Source organism: Phoca vitulina, unplaced genomic scaffold (assembly GCF_004348235.1).
Source record: "Phoca vitulina isolate PV1807 unplaced genomic scaffold, GSC_HSeal_1.0 scaffold17, whole genome shotgun sequence".
Taxonomy (NCBI): Eukaryota; Metazoa; Chordata; class Mammalia; order Carnivora; family Phocidae; genus Phoca; species Phoca vitulina.
In genome coordinates this window covers 5454-19762 of record NW_022589720.1, presented here as the reverse complement: position 1 = coordinate 19762, position 14309 = coordinate 5454, and the positions used below count along the sequence as shown (strand labels likewise).

Genomic DNA, 14309 nt, shown 5'->3' with positions numbered 1-14309 from the left:
TTGTTTCCCCAGGCTACGTGCGGTACTGAAATCAGCCGAGTTGCAGCGTGAACGTCAGGCTGGGTACGTCTTAGGCACAAGCTCTTTGTCTCTGCAGCGCCCCCGCCGATCGGCCCGCCCCCCGGCCCCCAGCTCCTGAGTAACACGAGGAGGGAGCAGCACGCGCACAGGTGCTCTCGGCCCCGCACTCCCTCCCCCGACACCCCCTCAGACCCCAGCACCGCAGACCCGCCTGGGAGCCGCACGTCTCGGGAATGCTCAGGAAGTGAAGGCAGCAGTTCGCCGAACGGCCTCCAAGCGCCTGGCCAGTCCCGCAGCGGCGGCCCTCAGGAGCCCCTTCCCCGGCGCCCGGCCGCCGGACCCTACCTTGCTGCCGGAGCCTCTGTCGGCCGCGCGGAGAGCCATGGTGGCGCCGCCTTCGTCCGACCTCGAAGGAAAACGTCCCCATAAAGGCCACTGTCCGGCGCGCCACTCCCCCGGCGCCCCGCCCGCCCCGCCGGAGCCGGAGACGCGAGCCGGGGCCCGACCCTCCCCGCCCCGGAAAACGCCCCTCCTCTGCGGGGGGCAGGCCCCTCCCCCTGCCGACCCCTCCCCGCGGGGCGAAGTCCCTCCCCCGGCGGGTCCCTTCCTCCGCGGAGGGCTCCTCTTCCCCGCCGGACGGACACCCTCCCCCCGCAGACCCCTCCCCCTGCAGACCCTCTCCCCGAGGGGCAGGCCCCCTCTACTCGGCGGGGGGCGGAGGGGCTGGGAGGACTGCGGGGAGGCGGCGCCGCTCTCACCTCCCGCAGGCGCACCCAGCGCGCAGGTGCCCTCACCTGGGCGGTAATGGGGGCGGGGGCGCAGGGCTCCTCCCTCCGAAGCAAGCGGGGGTGGTGGCGGGGCGTTTGCTTTACTTTTGTGCTCACAAAGCCTCGGGACCTGGGATTGTGTTCTCAGACCAGTGGCTGGGGCGCTGCATCCGATTTCCGCCAGTGTAGACAGACCAGACCCTGATTTTTGCTCGGGAAGACCATCAGACATTGGTTTCCCCCAGTGTAAACAGACTCGTACCTGATTTACACTAGTATAGACGGACTAGCTTTCACTTCCCCTCCAAGTGAGCACATTGGCTGACGGGATGCCAGGAGAGCCTCCTTGGGGTGGGGGTGGGGGGGATCTCACAGAAGAACCCGCCCATCTTTAGGTCTCTCACCCAGCGCTGTCTTGACTAGAAACATGGGCACTGGTTCATCCCACCCAGTGCAGGACAAATGTGCTCATTTAGGGATAAAGTTCAATTGTACAGAGAAATAAGCAGCTTTGGAACAGGAAGGCTCCTGGCCACAGGTTACAGAATGAATAAAGTTGAGGGAGGCAGGGATGGGTTGCCCTCCTTCACCCATCTCACTGGCTTTTTTGAATTCTTCTGATTGTCCCCTGCCTCACTCATCCGCTATGCTTCCTGGAACCTCCAGCCCTGTCTCAGTACTTGGGGACCTGGGTGTTCTTGGTCCCTGAAGCCCCCAACCATCTCTGCCTTTTCCTCTTCTCACCTACTCTCCCTGTGGGAGTCCTGCCCTTGATGCTCCAGGAATAGGAACCATTCTTTATAAACCTGTGCAGTCCCAAAATCCCTGCCAGGACAGAACTTGGGAATGTTGGCACGCCTCCAGAGCAGGCGACTTTGTCCCTGGTCAGCTCCTCCAGGATCCAGAAGCTGACCTCAGGGGAGGTCAACAGTTGTTGACCTGATGCCAGGTCAGGGTGCAGCCCTGAAATCTCACTCTTACTGGAGATTTTGGGGCCTACAGGGGAAGCCCACTTGCCACATCCTTTGTGCAGAGGGAAAGCAGAGCCTGCACGGGAACAGCCGCAGTTTTTAAGAATCTGGGTCCTTCTTTGTTGTGTATCCATAGAGTCAGGAGTGTTTTCTAAGACGTTTTCCCCAAAATTTAGACTCCTAAGATGGCTTGATTTATTCCAAAAGCACTTATGAATCACCAACTTTTGGCCAGTCACTGCATGGCCCAGTCAGGGTCCTGGGGGCCTGACGTTCCAATGGCGGGAGACAAACAATAACCCAGTGAACAGAGAAAAAAGAAAAAAAAAAAAGGCACAATAAAGCAGGTGGTGCTGGCAGAGAAGACTATACAGGGACCAGAAGAGAAGTGGAAGGGATCTGCTTGTTACTTCCATGTGTGCAAAAGCCCTGGGGTGGGAATGGTTCTGGTGTGCTTGAGGAAGGCTTTGTACCTGGGAGCATGGTGAAGGAGGGCAGACGCAAAGCAACCAAAATTGGAAATGCAGCAGGGATAAGTAGGTCATGGCGATGAGCTTTGTTTTATTCTGAGTGTCGTGAGAAACCACTGTGGAGAGAGTTTGGGAAGGAAGTGACATTAGCTGATTTACATTCCAAACATGTCACCCTGGCTGCAGTGTGGAGACCACAGCTGGCTGAGGCAGGGAGACCCATCAGGAAGCAACTGCCACAGTGTCAGTGAGGATGATGGCTGGGTTGAGGTGGGAGTGACAGAGGTTATGAGAAGCGGCCACAGTAAAGTCAGAGATCTGAGAGAACCAGCTGATAGCTGGATCCCTGGAGAATCAGGGAAAGAACAGCCGAGGAGGACAGTGGCCTGTGCCAGCCCCCAACAGCATACTCCCCTGCATGTAGAAGCTGGAGACTGCAAAACTATGTGCCTCAGATCCCTTGCATCTGAGAGCCGATGTGCCTGGTTTTGCTAATCCATGCACCACATAAAATGTGGAAGGAACCACAGGAAATAGCGACTCTTATAGCAGATTGGAGGTGGAGGTGTTGGTTCATTTGGGCAGTTTGGGTCTCATCCCTGGCAGCTGCAGTGCTGAGCAGAAGGAAACAGGGCTGTGGGGAGGTTCCCTAAAACAATTCTCCAGTACGGTTGGGTGTTTCTCTAACATTCCTGGATGTTCCTGTTTACCTGACCTTCACACAGAAGCTATAATCTATCTAATATCTTTTAATACATCCCTTACTGCTTAAATTAGCTACAGTAGATTCTGGTGTCTGCAGTTGAGAATCAGCACCAAAACAGCAATTCAAGGATTTGGGGCCTGATCAGCAGGTGAGGAGGTTGGCCCCCCTTACTGAAGTGGGAGAGACTCGGGAAGAAGCAGGCCAGGGAGGAGAAGGTATGTTGACATTGAGACATCTGTTAGATGTGTTGGGCTGAGAGCAGAGGTCAGGCTGGAAACAGAGCTGGAAATGCCCACACATGGGTGTGTTTAGAGACGAGGGACTGAATGTGCAGACAGAAGGGAAGAGGGGCCACGATTGACATGGGGAATGTGCCCACATTTAGAGGTTGCAAGAGTAGATGTGCCTCCTCAAATTCTTCCAAAAAACTGAAGAGGAGGGAATACTTTCTAACTCATTCTATGAGGTCAGCATTACTCTGATCCCAAAGCCAGAGGAAGACATCACAAGAAAACTACAGGCCAATATCCCTCATGAATATCCAAAGACGCAAACAATTTCAACAAAATTTTAGCAAATAGAATCCAACAGCAAATTAGAAGGGTTACTCACCATGAATAAGTGAGATTGATCCCAGGAATGCAAAGGTGGCTCCACATGAGAAAATTGATGGAGTACATCACCTTAACAGAACAATGGGGGAGAAAAAGCTTATCTTGATTGACACAGGAAAGGTATTTCAAAAAATCCAACACTATTTCATGATAAAAGTTCTCAGAAAACGACAATTAGAAAATTCTTCAACATGATAAACAGTATTTATGGAAAGCCCAGTTAACATCATTCACAATGGTGAAAGACTGAAAACTTTCTCCCTAAGGTCAGGAATAGGACAAGGATGTATGCTTTTGCTACTTCTACTCCACATTGTGCTGGAAGTTCTAGTCAGAGATGTTAGAGATAGCAAAGGAAATAAAAGACATTGAAATTGGAAAGGAAGTGGTAAAACAATCTCTATTCATAGTGACATGATCCTATATATAGAAAATGCCAATGAATCCACCAAAAAGTTACTAGAACTAATGAATGAACGCAGCGAAGTTGCAGAGTACAAGACCAATACACACCAATCAGCTGTGTTTCTATACACCAGCAATGAATAATTTAAAAGTGAAATTAAGAAAATAATTCCATTTATAATACTATCTAGAAGAGTTCCTTAGGACTAAATCTAATCAAGGAAGTGAAAGGCTTGTATGCTGAAAACTACCCAACATTGCTGAAAGAAATTAGAGATGAGCTAACAAATGGAAAGACATTGCCAGTCCATGGATAGGAAGAATTAACTGCGTCAAGATGTCAGTGCGACCCAAAGTCATCTAGAGATTCAACATAATTCCTATCAAGATATCAGCAGCCTTTTTTTTCAAAGATGGAAAAGCTGATCCTCAAGTGTCCCCTATAGCAAAAACAATCTCGAAACAAAACAAAACAAAACAAAACAAAGTTGGAGGACTCGCATTACCTACAAAGCTACAGTAATTAAAACTCCCATAGTATGGCCCTGACATAAAGACAGATATAAAGACAAATGGAACAGAATAGGGAGCCCAGAAATAAATATTTGCATATATGATTAAATGATTTTCGACAAAGGTGACAAGAACATTCAATGGGAAAGGACAGTGTTTTCAATAAATGGTGCTGGTAAAACTGGACATCCACATACAGAAGAATGAAACTGGACCCTTACTTCACGCCATATAAAAACTAACCAAAATGGATCAAAGACCTAAATGTAAGAGCTAAGGCTATGAAATTTTTAGAAGAAAATTGGGACAAATCTTCATGATCTTGGATTTGGCAGTGGTTTCTTAGATATGACACCAAAAACCACAAGCTACATAAGAAAAAATACATAAATTGGACTTCATCAAAATTTGAAACTTTTGTACACCAAGAAAGTGAAGACAACCTACAGAATGGAAGAAAATATTTGGGAGTCATATATTCAATAAGGCATTAGTATCCAGAGTATATAAAGAATTCCTAAAACTCAACGACAGAGACAAACAATCCAGGTAAACAACAGAGCACTTAAATAGACATTTCTCCAAAGAAGATAAACAGAGGGTTAATAAGCACATGAAAAGATGCTCAACATCATTAATCACTAGGGATATGTAAATCAAAACCACAGTGAGATACCTCACTAGGATGGCTTTAAAAAGGGGAGGGTGAATAATAAGTGTAGGTGAGGGTATAGAGAAATTAGAACCCTTGTATATTGCTGCTCTTGGGAATGTAAAATTCTTCAGCCTCTGTGGAAAAGTTGGGCATTTACTAGAAAGTTAAACATAGAGTTGCTATGTGACCTAGGATCCATTCCTGAGTACATATCCAAGAGAAATGAAAATATAAATTAGCAGAAAAACTTGGACATAAATGTTCGTAGCAGCACTCTTCACAATTGCCAAAAGATGGAAAGAATCCAATTTCCACCCACAGATGAATGGATAAAGAAAATGTGGTATATCTATACAATGGAATACTCTTCAGTTGTAGAAAGAAATGACATTTTAATTCATGTTACAACATGGATGAGCGTTAAAAACATTTTGCTAACTGAAAGAAACCAGACACAAAGACCACATATTGTACGATTCTATGTATGTGAAATATCTGGAGTAGATAAATCCATAGAGATGGGGGTTGGGGGTGGCTAGGGAGAGGGTCTGGGGGGTGGTTAATGCTCCAGGGATACAAAGTTTCCTTTTGAGGGAAGGGCAGTGTTCTGGAGCCAGATGGTGGTGATGGTTGCATTACATGTGAATTTACTAAATACCACTGAACTGTATACTTTGAAATGGCTGAAATGGTGAATTGTATGTTATGTGAGTTTTACCTCACTAAAAATAACTTGTAAATAGAAGAACAGAATATGAAAAGCAAAACCTTAAAAAAAGAGAAGATTGTGATGAAATTGGGATAGGGAAGTATTTGATAAAGGCAATGCACAAAGCATGAACTATGAATAAAATGACTGATATATTTGACTATATTAAAATTAAATTTAATGAATTTAAATTCCTATTCAGGGACATGTGGGTGATGAATTTAAAAGATAAGCCACAAAGTGGGGGATGTTTGAATCTGTTGTAGTCAATAGTGATCAGGATCCAGAACACAGAAAGAGTTCCTAAAAACTCAGAAAGAAAAAAAAGTGAGACAGAGAGAGACAGAACTGGCATTTCAAAAGACTAAACTCTAATGATCAATAAACAAAAAATGTTCATTCTTTCTAGTAATTAGGAAAATGTAAGTGTAGACAAACTCTCATATCTGTCATTTACCGAAGTAGTTAAGGCCTAAAAATATTTAAAGTTAAAAATACTTTTTATAAAATATAATATCAAGCTAAAACATTTAATATTTTAAAATAGTGTGGCCTAAAAATCTCAAGTGTTTGGTGTTTGCTGAGTGTTGGTGGTGCGTGTCTGTGCACATGGCAACGAAACTTCACGATCAGCAAATCCCGAGAAGGCCGACACGCACCTGAGAGGAACAGGTGCAGTGTTCTAGGGGCTCAGCAAGTCCTCACTCCAGCACTGTCATGCCAGTGTCAGAGGCACCCTAAATGTCCAACAATGGGGGGGACAGAGGAGCACATCGTGCACTTAAACAAAGGAGCAGAGCAGATAAAATGAATGAACACAGAGAAGCGTTAAGGGCGATGTTGAGTGAAAAAGACAGCAAGTTACAAAAGGATCAGAACGGAGTGGTTCATTTAGGTAAACCCCAAATGCTCCGGATGGTTTATCAGCACGTGCCCGTGCTGTTAGAGCGTAAAACCGTGCATGGGATGTCACACGGTTTACGGTCTGGTCAGACCTCCCTGTGGGTGCACAGCCTCTGCAATGCCTTCTCTCCGTGTGGAATCTTGCACTACGAACCACCACATTGCAGCAAATTGCGCTGTCTCGGGCTCTGCTGTGGAAGCTGTCAAAGGCTGGGTTCACGGCTCAAGCGGGTTTTCAACTTTCGGTTTTTATTGTATTCTACATCTGCTTCTGCCTTCAGTTTAAGTTTTAATCAGAGATTATCTTGGGAAATATGCTGGCCACACACAGGAATTACACGTGAAACCGCTGGGTGGGCGTCCCGGTGAGGCAGGATGGATGGAGCACGTATCAGGTGAGAATTCCGTAAAGGAGCAGCCCGCCCCGGCCTGCATCCGTGCCGCCACAATGCTCCGGGAGCCCCTCGCAGCAGCACGGTACGCACCCACAGGGTATGGTGGAAAGTCTCTGCGATGGGCGTCCCATTCACCAGCCAGAGGGAAGCCTGTGCTGGGGCCAGCTTGGGTGCTCTTTGTGGAGCATCTGTGTGCACTGGAGCAGGGCCGGGCTCTGGGAGGGTCCCATCAGACCCTTGGTGCCTTCCCCCTTGGTCTCCCTTCTTCTGCAGGCTCTCTCACACTGGCGGCCTTCCTTCTGCCCTCCCTTCCTCCCTGACCTTAGGCATCCTGCGCATTGGACCAGCTTGCCCCATCTGTCCTTCGAATTTTTCACCTTTCTCTCCCAAGATAAAGGAAATGCAGACAGCAGCAAGCACAAGGAAGTGTGTTTGGGGAGTGGGTGTGGATGCCGCTCATGCATTAACCCACACCAGGGCGGCCATGAGGTTGGCCTCCCAGGGAAGCAGCAAAGAGAGGCGGGAAGCACCCTCTTCCGTGCACCTGCTGCGCTCTGGACACTGAGCCGGACGAGCACAGATAGATGCGAACCCTGCTCTCAGAGGCCTCCTGTCCCAGAGGCAGAGGAGGCCCCAGCCAAACAGAAGACAGAGTGAGTTTTTTTTTTTTTTTTTAAAGATTTTATTTATTTATTTGAGACAGAGAGAATGAGAGAGAGAGCACATGAGAGGGGAGAGAGTCAGAGGGAGAAGCAGGCTCCTTGCTGAGCAGGGAGCCTGATGTGGGACTCGATCCAGGGACTCCAGGATCATGACCTGAGCCGAAGGCAGTCGCTTAACCAACTGAGCCACCCAGGCGCCCCAGAGTGAGTTTTGAGAAGCACTGAGAGGAGACAAGATAGAGAAGGGCAGGGCTGGGGTCCAGCTATAGACACGTCGGGCTAAAGGAAGAGAGGGCTCGCTGCCCAGAGGTTAGCAGCCAGGCCCACCCCACAGAGGGAACAGCTGGTGCAGCAGCCCTGAGGTGGGATGAGCACAGTGCATTCTGGGATTACAAAGGGGTCGTGGGGGTGCTGGGGTCACGGCCTGTGCAGCTTTGGGGTGTCCTTGGGGAGATGACATCCTGGCTATGCATTGGCTTTCTGTGGCTGGAACAGGAAGTGTCTGGTGAGTGGGCTGGGTCCCCCCTGCTGACAGCAGCATGAACCTCCACCACTAAGGGTCAGGGCCTTGGTGGGTTCTGGGCCACCGCTGCAGTTTGGCCTTTACTTTTTGAGATTTTAGGTTCTGTTGTTTGAACATTTTCAAGTCTTAAAGAAAGAGGTATTTTTGAGCGTGTTCTAAGACCCAAATTGGTTATGAATTCTGCCCTTCTTCATCTACTTGTTTGTAGAATATTTTAATTTTTCATATTTTTTATTTTATAGACACCACTTAAATTTAACATCTGGCTAGTTCATCTCATTTTATTTCAACCCCTTATTTTTCTCATAAGTTATAGTAAAGGAATATAGTAACAGAAAATATTAACTTTGCAGGTGAATGTTTCCACAGTCCCGAAACATCAGAAAGTGGCCAAATGGCTGTGACCGCCCTCAGGACGCCCAGCACAAAGATGCAGGGTGCTCACACCCGGAGCAGGACTTCTGCTGTGAGGCTGTCCCCGTTCTTGAGGCGGTGCTGGCCGGCTGACCCCATGCACAGGTCACGGAGCTCGCTGGGCACGGGCTCTGTTAGGTGAGAGGGCTTGTCTCCCAGACAGCCCCCTTCACAGCTCACGCGGAACCCTGAGCAAAAACCCTTATGTCCTGGGGTATGCTTTTCGAAAAACTCTCCAGCATTTGCTCATTGAAGACAAAGTAGGAAAACAAAGATGAGCTGCAAATACCTGTTTGAAGCAAGTAAAACTTTTACTAAAGAGCCGTTTCTGATGAAGGTTTTGCCGTAATATTTACATGTTTTTTTCTCAATCGGCATTTCATATTTAAATAAATACCATTGAGATAAAAATCTTTAACATGTAGAAAGTATCTTACATGTTAATTTTTTCTTCTGAGAAACAAAGAGGAATCATAGCAGGACAATCATGGAGCACATGAATTAAAATTGTTTCCAGTTCAGAAATAGTGAAAACCAAAATAATAAGAGGGTTTAGAAAATCCACCTGTTCTAATCCTGCAAACCCTTTGCCCCCTCCAGGGAGCTCAGTGGGAGATGTGGGGAACTCATTCCATCCTACTCAGGATTTTACTCCGACAAAGAGAGACTCCCCTCCCTCGGAGGCAAACATCCAGTCAGTCTTGGAATGTGAGTTATTTCAGAGCAGGGCCTCCTGTGTGTTACAGCGCACTGGGGGACCTGCCCCTGAGGACATGGAGAGCCCCTGTAAAAGCAAGCCATGGTGTGGGCTCAGACACTACTGTCCTGGGCCACCATACCTCAGCCAGGTCTGGGCTTCAGGAACATTGTGGAGGGCTGACCCATCTCCTACTCATACAGAAGTTGTTTACTGCCCTTAAGACAGGTCGAGCCAGCTTTGGCTCCCTTTAGGGGAGTGTGGGGGCAGGAAACAAGTGGAAAGGCTCCTAGAGCCACAGATCAGTCTTACTCTGTGCCCACAGGGCCTTTGCACTGCTTCTGCCCATCCCCCACCCAACTCCTGCTCATCTGCAGATCTCAGCTGAAACCCTCCCTCTGCCAAGCACCCCCACCCCACCTCTTGAGGCAGTCTGAGGCCCTTTCAAAGGCTCTCCCTGCAGCCACAGGTAGCTTTTGACCGGTGCAACTTTGCATGTTATTCCTGTGGCTGTCACAGTAGCCTCCGCCTTCCCCGCTAAGGCTTTGGCTCCAGGAGGGCTGCACCCATCCTCTGTCCCCTACAGGCACCTACAGTGAGGGAGGCGTGGCAGAAACGGAGCTTTTGCCGTGTATTCCAAGCATCACCTCAGATGAGTGTGACCAGTATACACGGTCTGCTGAGCTCAGCCTAGCGAGGAGCCAGCTGACACCGTCTCCGACACAGGGACTTGAGCCAGTGACACGAGGTTCCGGTAGCAAGGGTGGAAGTGCCACCTCCCGGATGGACAGCTGTGGGTGGGAAGGCCTGGGGCCCTGGCCCGGGTGGACCTCCTCAGGCCCTTCGTGTTCCCCGGGCCTGACCTCTGACTGCAGGGCCAGGAGCAGAATGGTGTGACAAGAGGCCTCGCGGTCAGGCCTGAGTGGGTGGTCACAGAGGAAGTGGACCCTAACCTGCAGAAGCACAAGGAGAGCTCAAGTCCCGACTATGTAGACTCAGCTCCCCGAGTCCAAGTCGAGGGTCCCGCTTTGGTTCCTCTTAGTTATTTTTTCTCTTCTATTGTGACATGTCATTATGATCCAGAGAAAATATGCATCGGTGCATATCTCCTCTGTTCAGCATCACTCCCTTGAATGCACCGAGCATCTGAAATACCTCTGAAGCCCTTTTTGTCCTTCATGCCCTCCCCACTCTGAGGCCATCTTTGTCCTGATGGGGGACACTCCCGTGCCACCCACATGCACAGCTGCACCGTAGTTTAGGTCTCCTGGCGTTGAGACCTCCTACGTTGTGTATGTGAGATTCACAGATGGGTGTGGTTCTGGGTTCGTGCGGAGCTATAGCCCCTTCCTCCTGTCGTTCCGTGCAGGCCTCCATGGTACGAAACACCACACTTTGTGTGTCCACTGTCCTCCGGCACACACTTGTGTCATCTGCACTTCTTGGTCACTGAGAATAGTGCTGCCGTGAACGTTCTTGTACCCAGGAGCGTGCCCAGGAGCAGAGCTGATGGCCGTGTGCACCTCTAACTCCAGTGCAAGGCCAAAGTCTTCCCAAAGATGACCGATTTCCAAATGCTTCTTCTGTTGCCATGGAGATGATCCTAGGACTTTTTCTTCTCCTTTAATCTGTTGATACGTGGATTATATTAACTGATTTTATAATATTAAACTAGCCCTCCTTTTCTGGGATAAATCCTATTGATCGTGATATATTGCCATTGTTATACATTCCCTGTCCCAGTTTATTAAGACTTGAGAATTTCTGTGCCTATGTTCATGCATGAGATTGACCCATACTATTCTTTTCTTGTTCCATCATTGTCAACTTGTAGTATCAAAATTTATGCTTATCTCATAAAATAAGGTAGGATATGTTCTTTCATTTTCTGTTCTTTAGAAGGGTTTATGTAACATGGGAATTGTTTGTCCCTTAGGTGTTTAATAAACTTCCCAGGGAAGCATCTGAGCCTGGAGTCTTTCTAGGCAAATGACTTTTGATGATTGATTTTGTTGTTGTTTTGTTTTTTTATGGTTATAAGACTATTTGATTTGCTACTTGTGTTTGAGTTATTTTATTTTTTCTGGGAATTTGTCTACCCCATTCAAAAGTTTTAATTTCTTAGGATAGAGTTATTCAAAATATCCTCATATTTCTAAATATCTACAATATTGGTAGTTAAGTCTCTTTTTTTATTCTTTACCAAAATTGGGAAGTTTTTGACCATTATCTATTCAAGTATTTTTCCTGCCTCATTTTATCTCTCCTCTCCCTCAAGAAATCTCATTGTCCATATATAAGATCTCTTGATACTGTACCATAGGTTCTTTAGGTTCTGTTATTTTTTAATTTTCCCTTCAATTATCCCCTGTATTCTTAAAATTGGATATTTATATTTCTCTGTATTCCATGAATTTGGCCCTGGCCACAAGAGCCATATAGCCGACTGACCCTGTAGTCCTTTGGCCTCCTGATTGTAATAGAAACCTTTGACAGGCATATTCATTAAGAAGCAAGGATGTGGGAGCAACTGCGTCTCCCAGTGGGCAGTTTCTCTTTGAGGTTGCATGGTCTCGGAGAGTTATGAGCATGACCCACGATGGTGGCCTGCCACGTGTGGATTCTGTGTTGTGGAATAATCCTTGAGCCTCCCACTGCTTCATTGAGCAATAATTTCCTTACCAGCCTCACATTTGGTCTCTGCTCTTTGTAAAGGAGAGAGAAGAGACTGGAGAATGAGCCAGTTTGTTCTTTGGGGATGGGTGATTAATGGTGTGATTAATGTGTGACTCCTGGCCTCCCTCTTCCCAGGGACACGAGTGAGGTCTGTGCGGCTCCCAGTCTCTGAGACACTAGGCCAATGCCCAAGGCAGGAACCTTGCATTTCCCACCAACAGCAAAGTTGCTTTTTCAGCAGTCAGAAGAGTGCCTTGCCATCGTGGGAGAACAACAAGAGCACTGGATGGGCGGCTGCAACCTCTTCCTTCCTTGGGCTTCAGATTCCCCAGCTGTGCAGTCAGTCACCGGTGATGTGGAATCTGCTGCTTTCCCAGCCCGGCATCTCTTCTCACATCTGAGTCCAGCACCTCAGCTTGCCTTTGGGAACCCCATCTCACCTGCCTCCCATCCAAACAGTTCCAGAGGGCAGACCCCACTTTCCACCCACCTCACAGATGGACGTATGATCCAAGTCTACCCAACCCCTTGCTCTATCTTCTGGGTGCTCTGATGGCTTCAGGGATGAGAATGTGACTGAAGCTGGCCCAAAGATAATTAAAGCCGTGACTTTTCATGGAACCCAAGGGAAAGAGAAACCCTTCCCAGTAGAATGGATGGTGAGTGGGTGTCATCCTGGAAGTGGTGGGAGGCCCCAGATGCAGTGAGAGAGACTGTGCCTGGTAATAGGGCCACCCCAGAGCACTTAGCAGGATGGAGGGTTGGAGAGGGTCCAGGTTACATTGTGAGAGTGTGAGCCCCTGGGCCTGCCAAGTCCAAAAACACTCTTTTTTTTTTTTTAATTTAAATTCAATTACCCAACATATAGTACATCATTAGTTTTTGATGTAGTGTTCAATGATTCATTAGTTGCGTATAACACCCAGTCTAAAAACACTCTTAACTTACCTCTTGCAAGTATTAATTTACTTCCACCATTTAAAAAATATTAATTCATTTTACTTTAGTAAGTGTGTCCACTTGCCATCCAGAAAATGCTAGCTGACACATCAGGATCGACAGTCCCTGAGACTCCCCGGCACGCCATCCTCACTGGACAGGGCATGGCGGGGGGAGATAAGACAGTGAGTGGGATCAGGTCTTAGGGAAGCTATTCCTTCTCTGTCCCAGGAGAGGAAAACCCCAGAAGTGAGAGGAGAACCAGCAGGAAGAAGAGGCCCTGGATGGCTAATTGGTCTGTTTGTATTTTTCTTATTTTAGGTTCATTTTGTTAAAGTGTATTTTTACTGGGAAATCACCCATTTCCTCGAGGTTTCCAGTCTGATGCAATAGGTTTCTCTTATTTGACCTCTAATTTCTACTCTCTTTCTGTTTTTCTACAGAGTTTTCACAAATAACGAACAAATATTAATATGTTATTATTTAGTAAAGTTCATACTTTATTAGGTTCCCTCTGTTCTGCCTTTTCCTGCTCCAGGATCCGATGCAGGGCACCACATGACATGTGGTCATCATGTCTCTTTAGGCTCTCCTTGGCTGTGACAGTCCCTCAGACTTGTCTTATTTTGATGGCTTTGGCAGTATTGAGGAGACCTGCTCAGGTATTTGGTAGAAAGTCCTGCATTCAGATTTACTGTGTTTTCCTCATGATTAGACTGGGGTTATGGGTTTTGAGGAAGCAGATCACAAAGGTAAGGTGCTCTGTCATCACTTTATATCAAGGGAACATGCTCTGGAGGTCACTTGTCACTGTCCGTGTTAACACTGGTCACCTGGCTGAGGCATTGTTGGTCAGGCTTCCCCACCATGAGTTATTCTTTCCCATGTGCATCTTCCTCAGCAGGAAGACACTGTGTGGAGCCCACACACTTTAGCAGAGGGAAGTTAATTTCACCTCCCTGATGGGTGGCTGAGTGTTTACATGTTATTTGGAATTCTGTTAGGCGAGGTCTATTCAACCCATTTGTAAGAAAACTATGTAATCTGTTAATAAACCAAGTAATTTAAAAGATCTCAATCCCACTGGTTTCATTGAACAATTAATGAATCAGGTAGCATCCCATCTAGAAAATACAAAGGAGCTCCTTTGAGCTACAGGGAAGGAAAGGTTTTTAAAGATGTATTTATTTATTTTGAGAGAGAGAGAGAGAGAGCACGAGAGGGGGGAGGCGCAGAGGAAGAAGGAGAGACAGAATCTCAAGCAGAGAG

General features: G+C 47.4%; 1 protein-coding gene across 1 annotated transcript in view; it reads right to left on the bottom strand.

The window, feature by feature from the left end:
* PLEKHG4B (pleckstrin homology and RhoGEF domain containing G4B) overlaps positions 1-484 on the bottom strand; it is an 80012-nt gene extending 79528 nt beyond the window's left edge. The window contains 1 exon segment of the mRNA XM_032415169.1: positions 367-484. Coding sequence (XP_032271060.1) covers positions 367-405 — 39 coding nt within the window. The 5' untranslated portion in view covers positions 406-484.
* Positions 485-14309: the final 13825 nt, after the last annotated feature.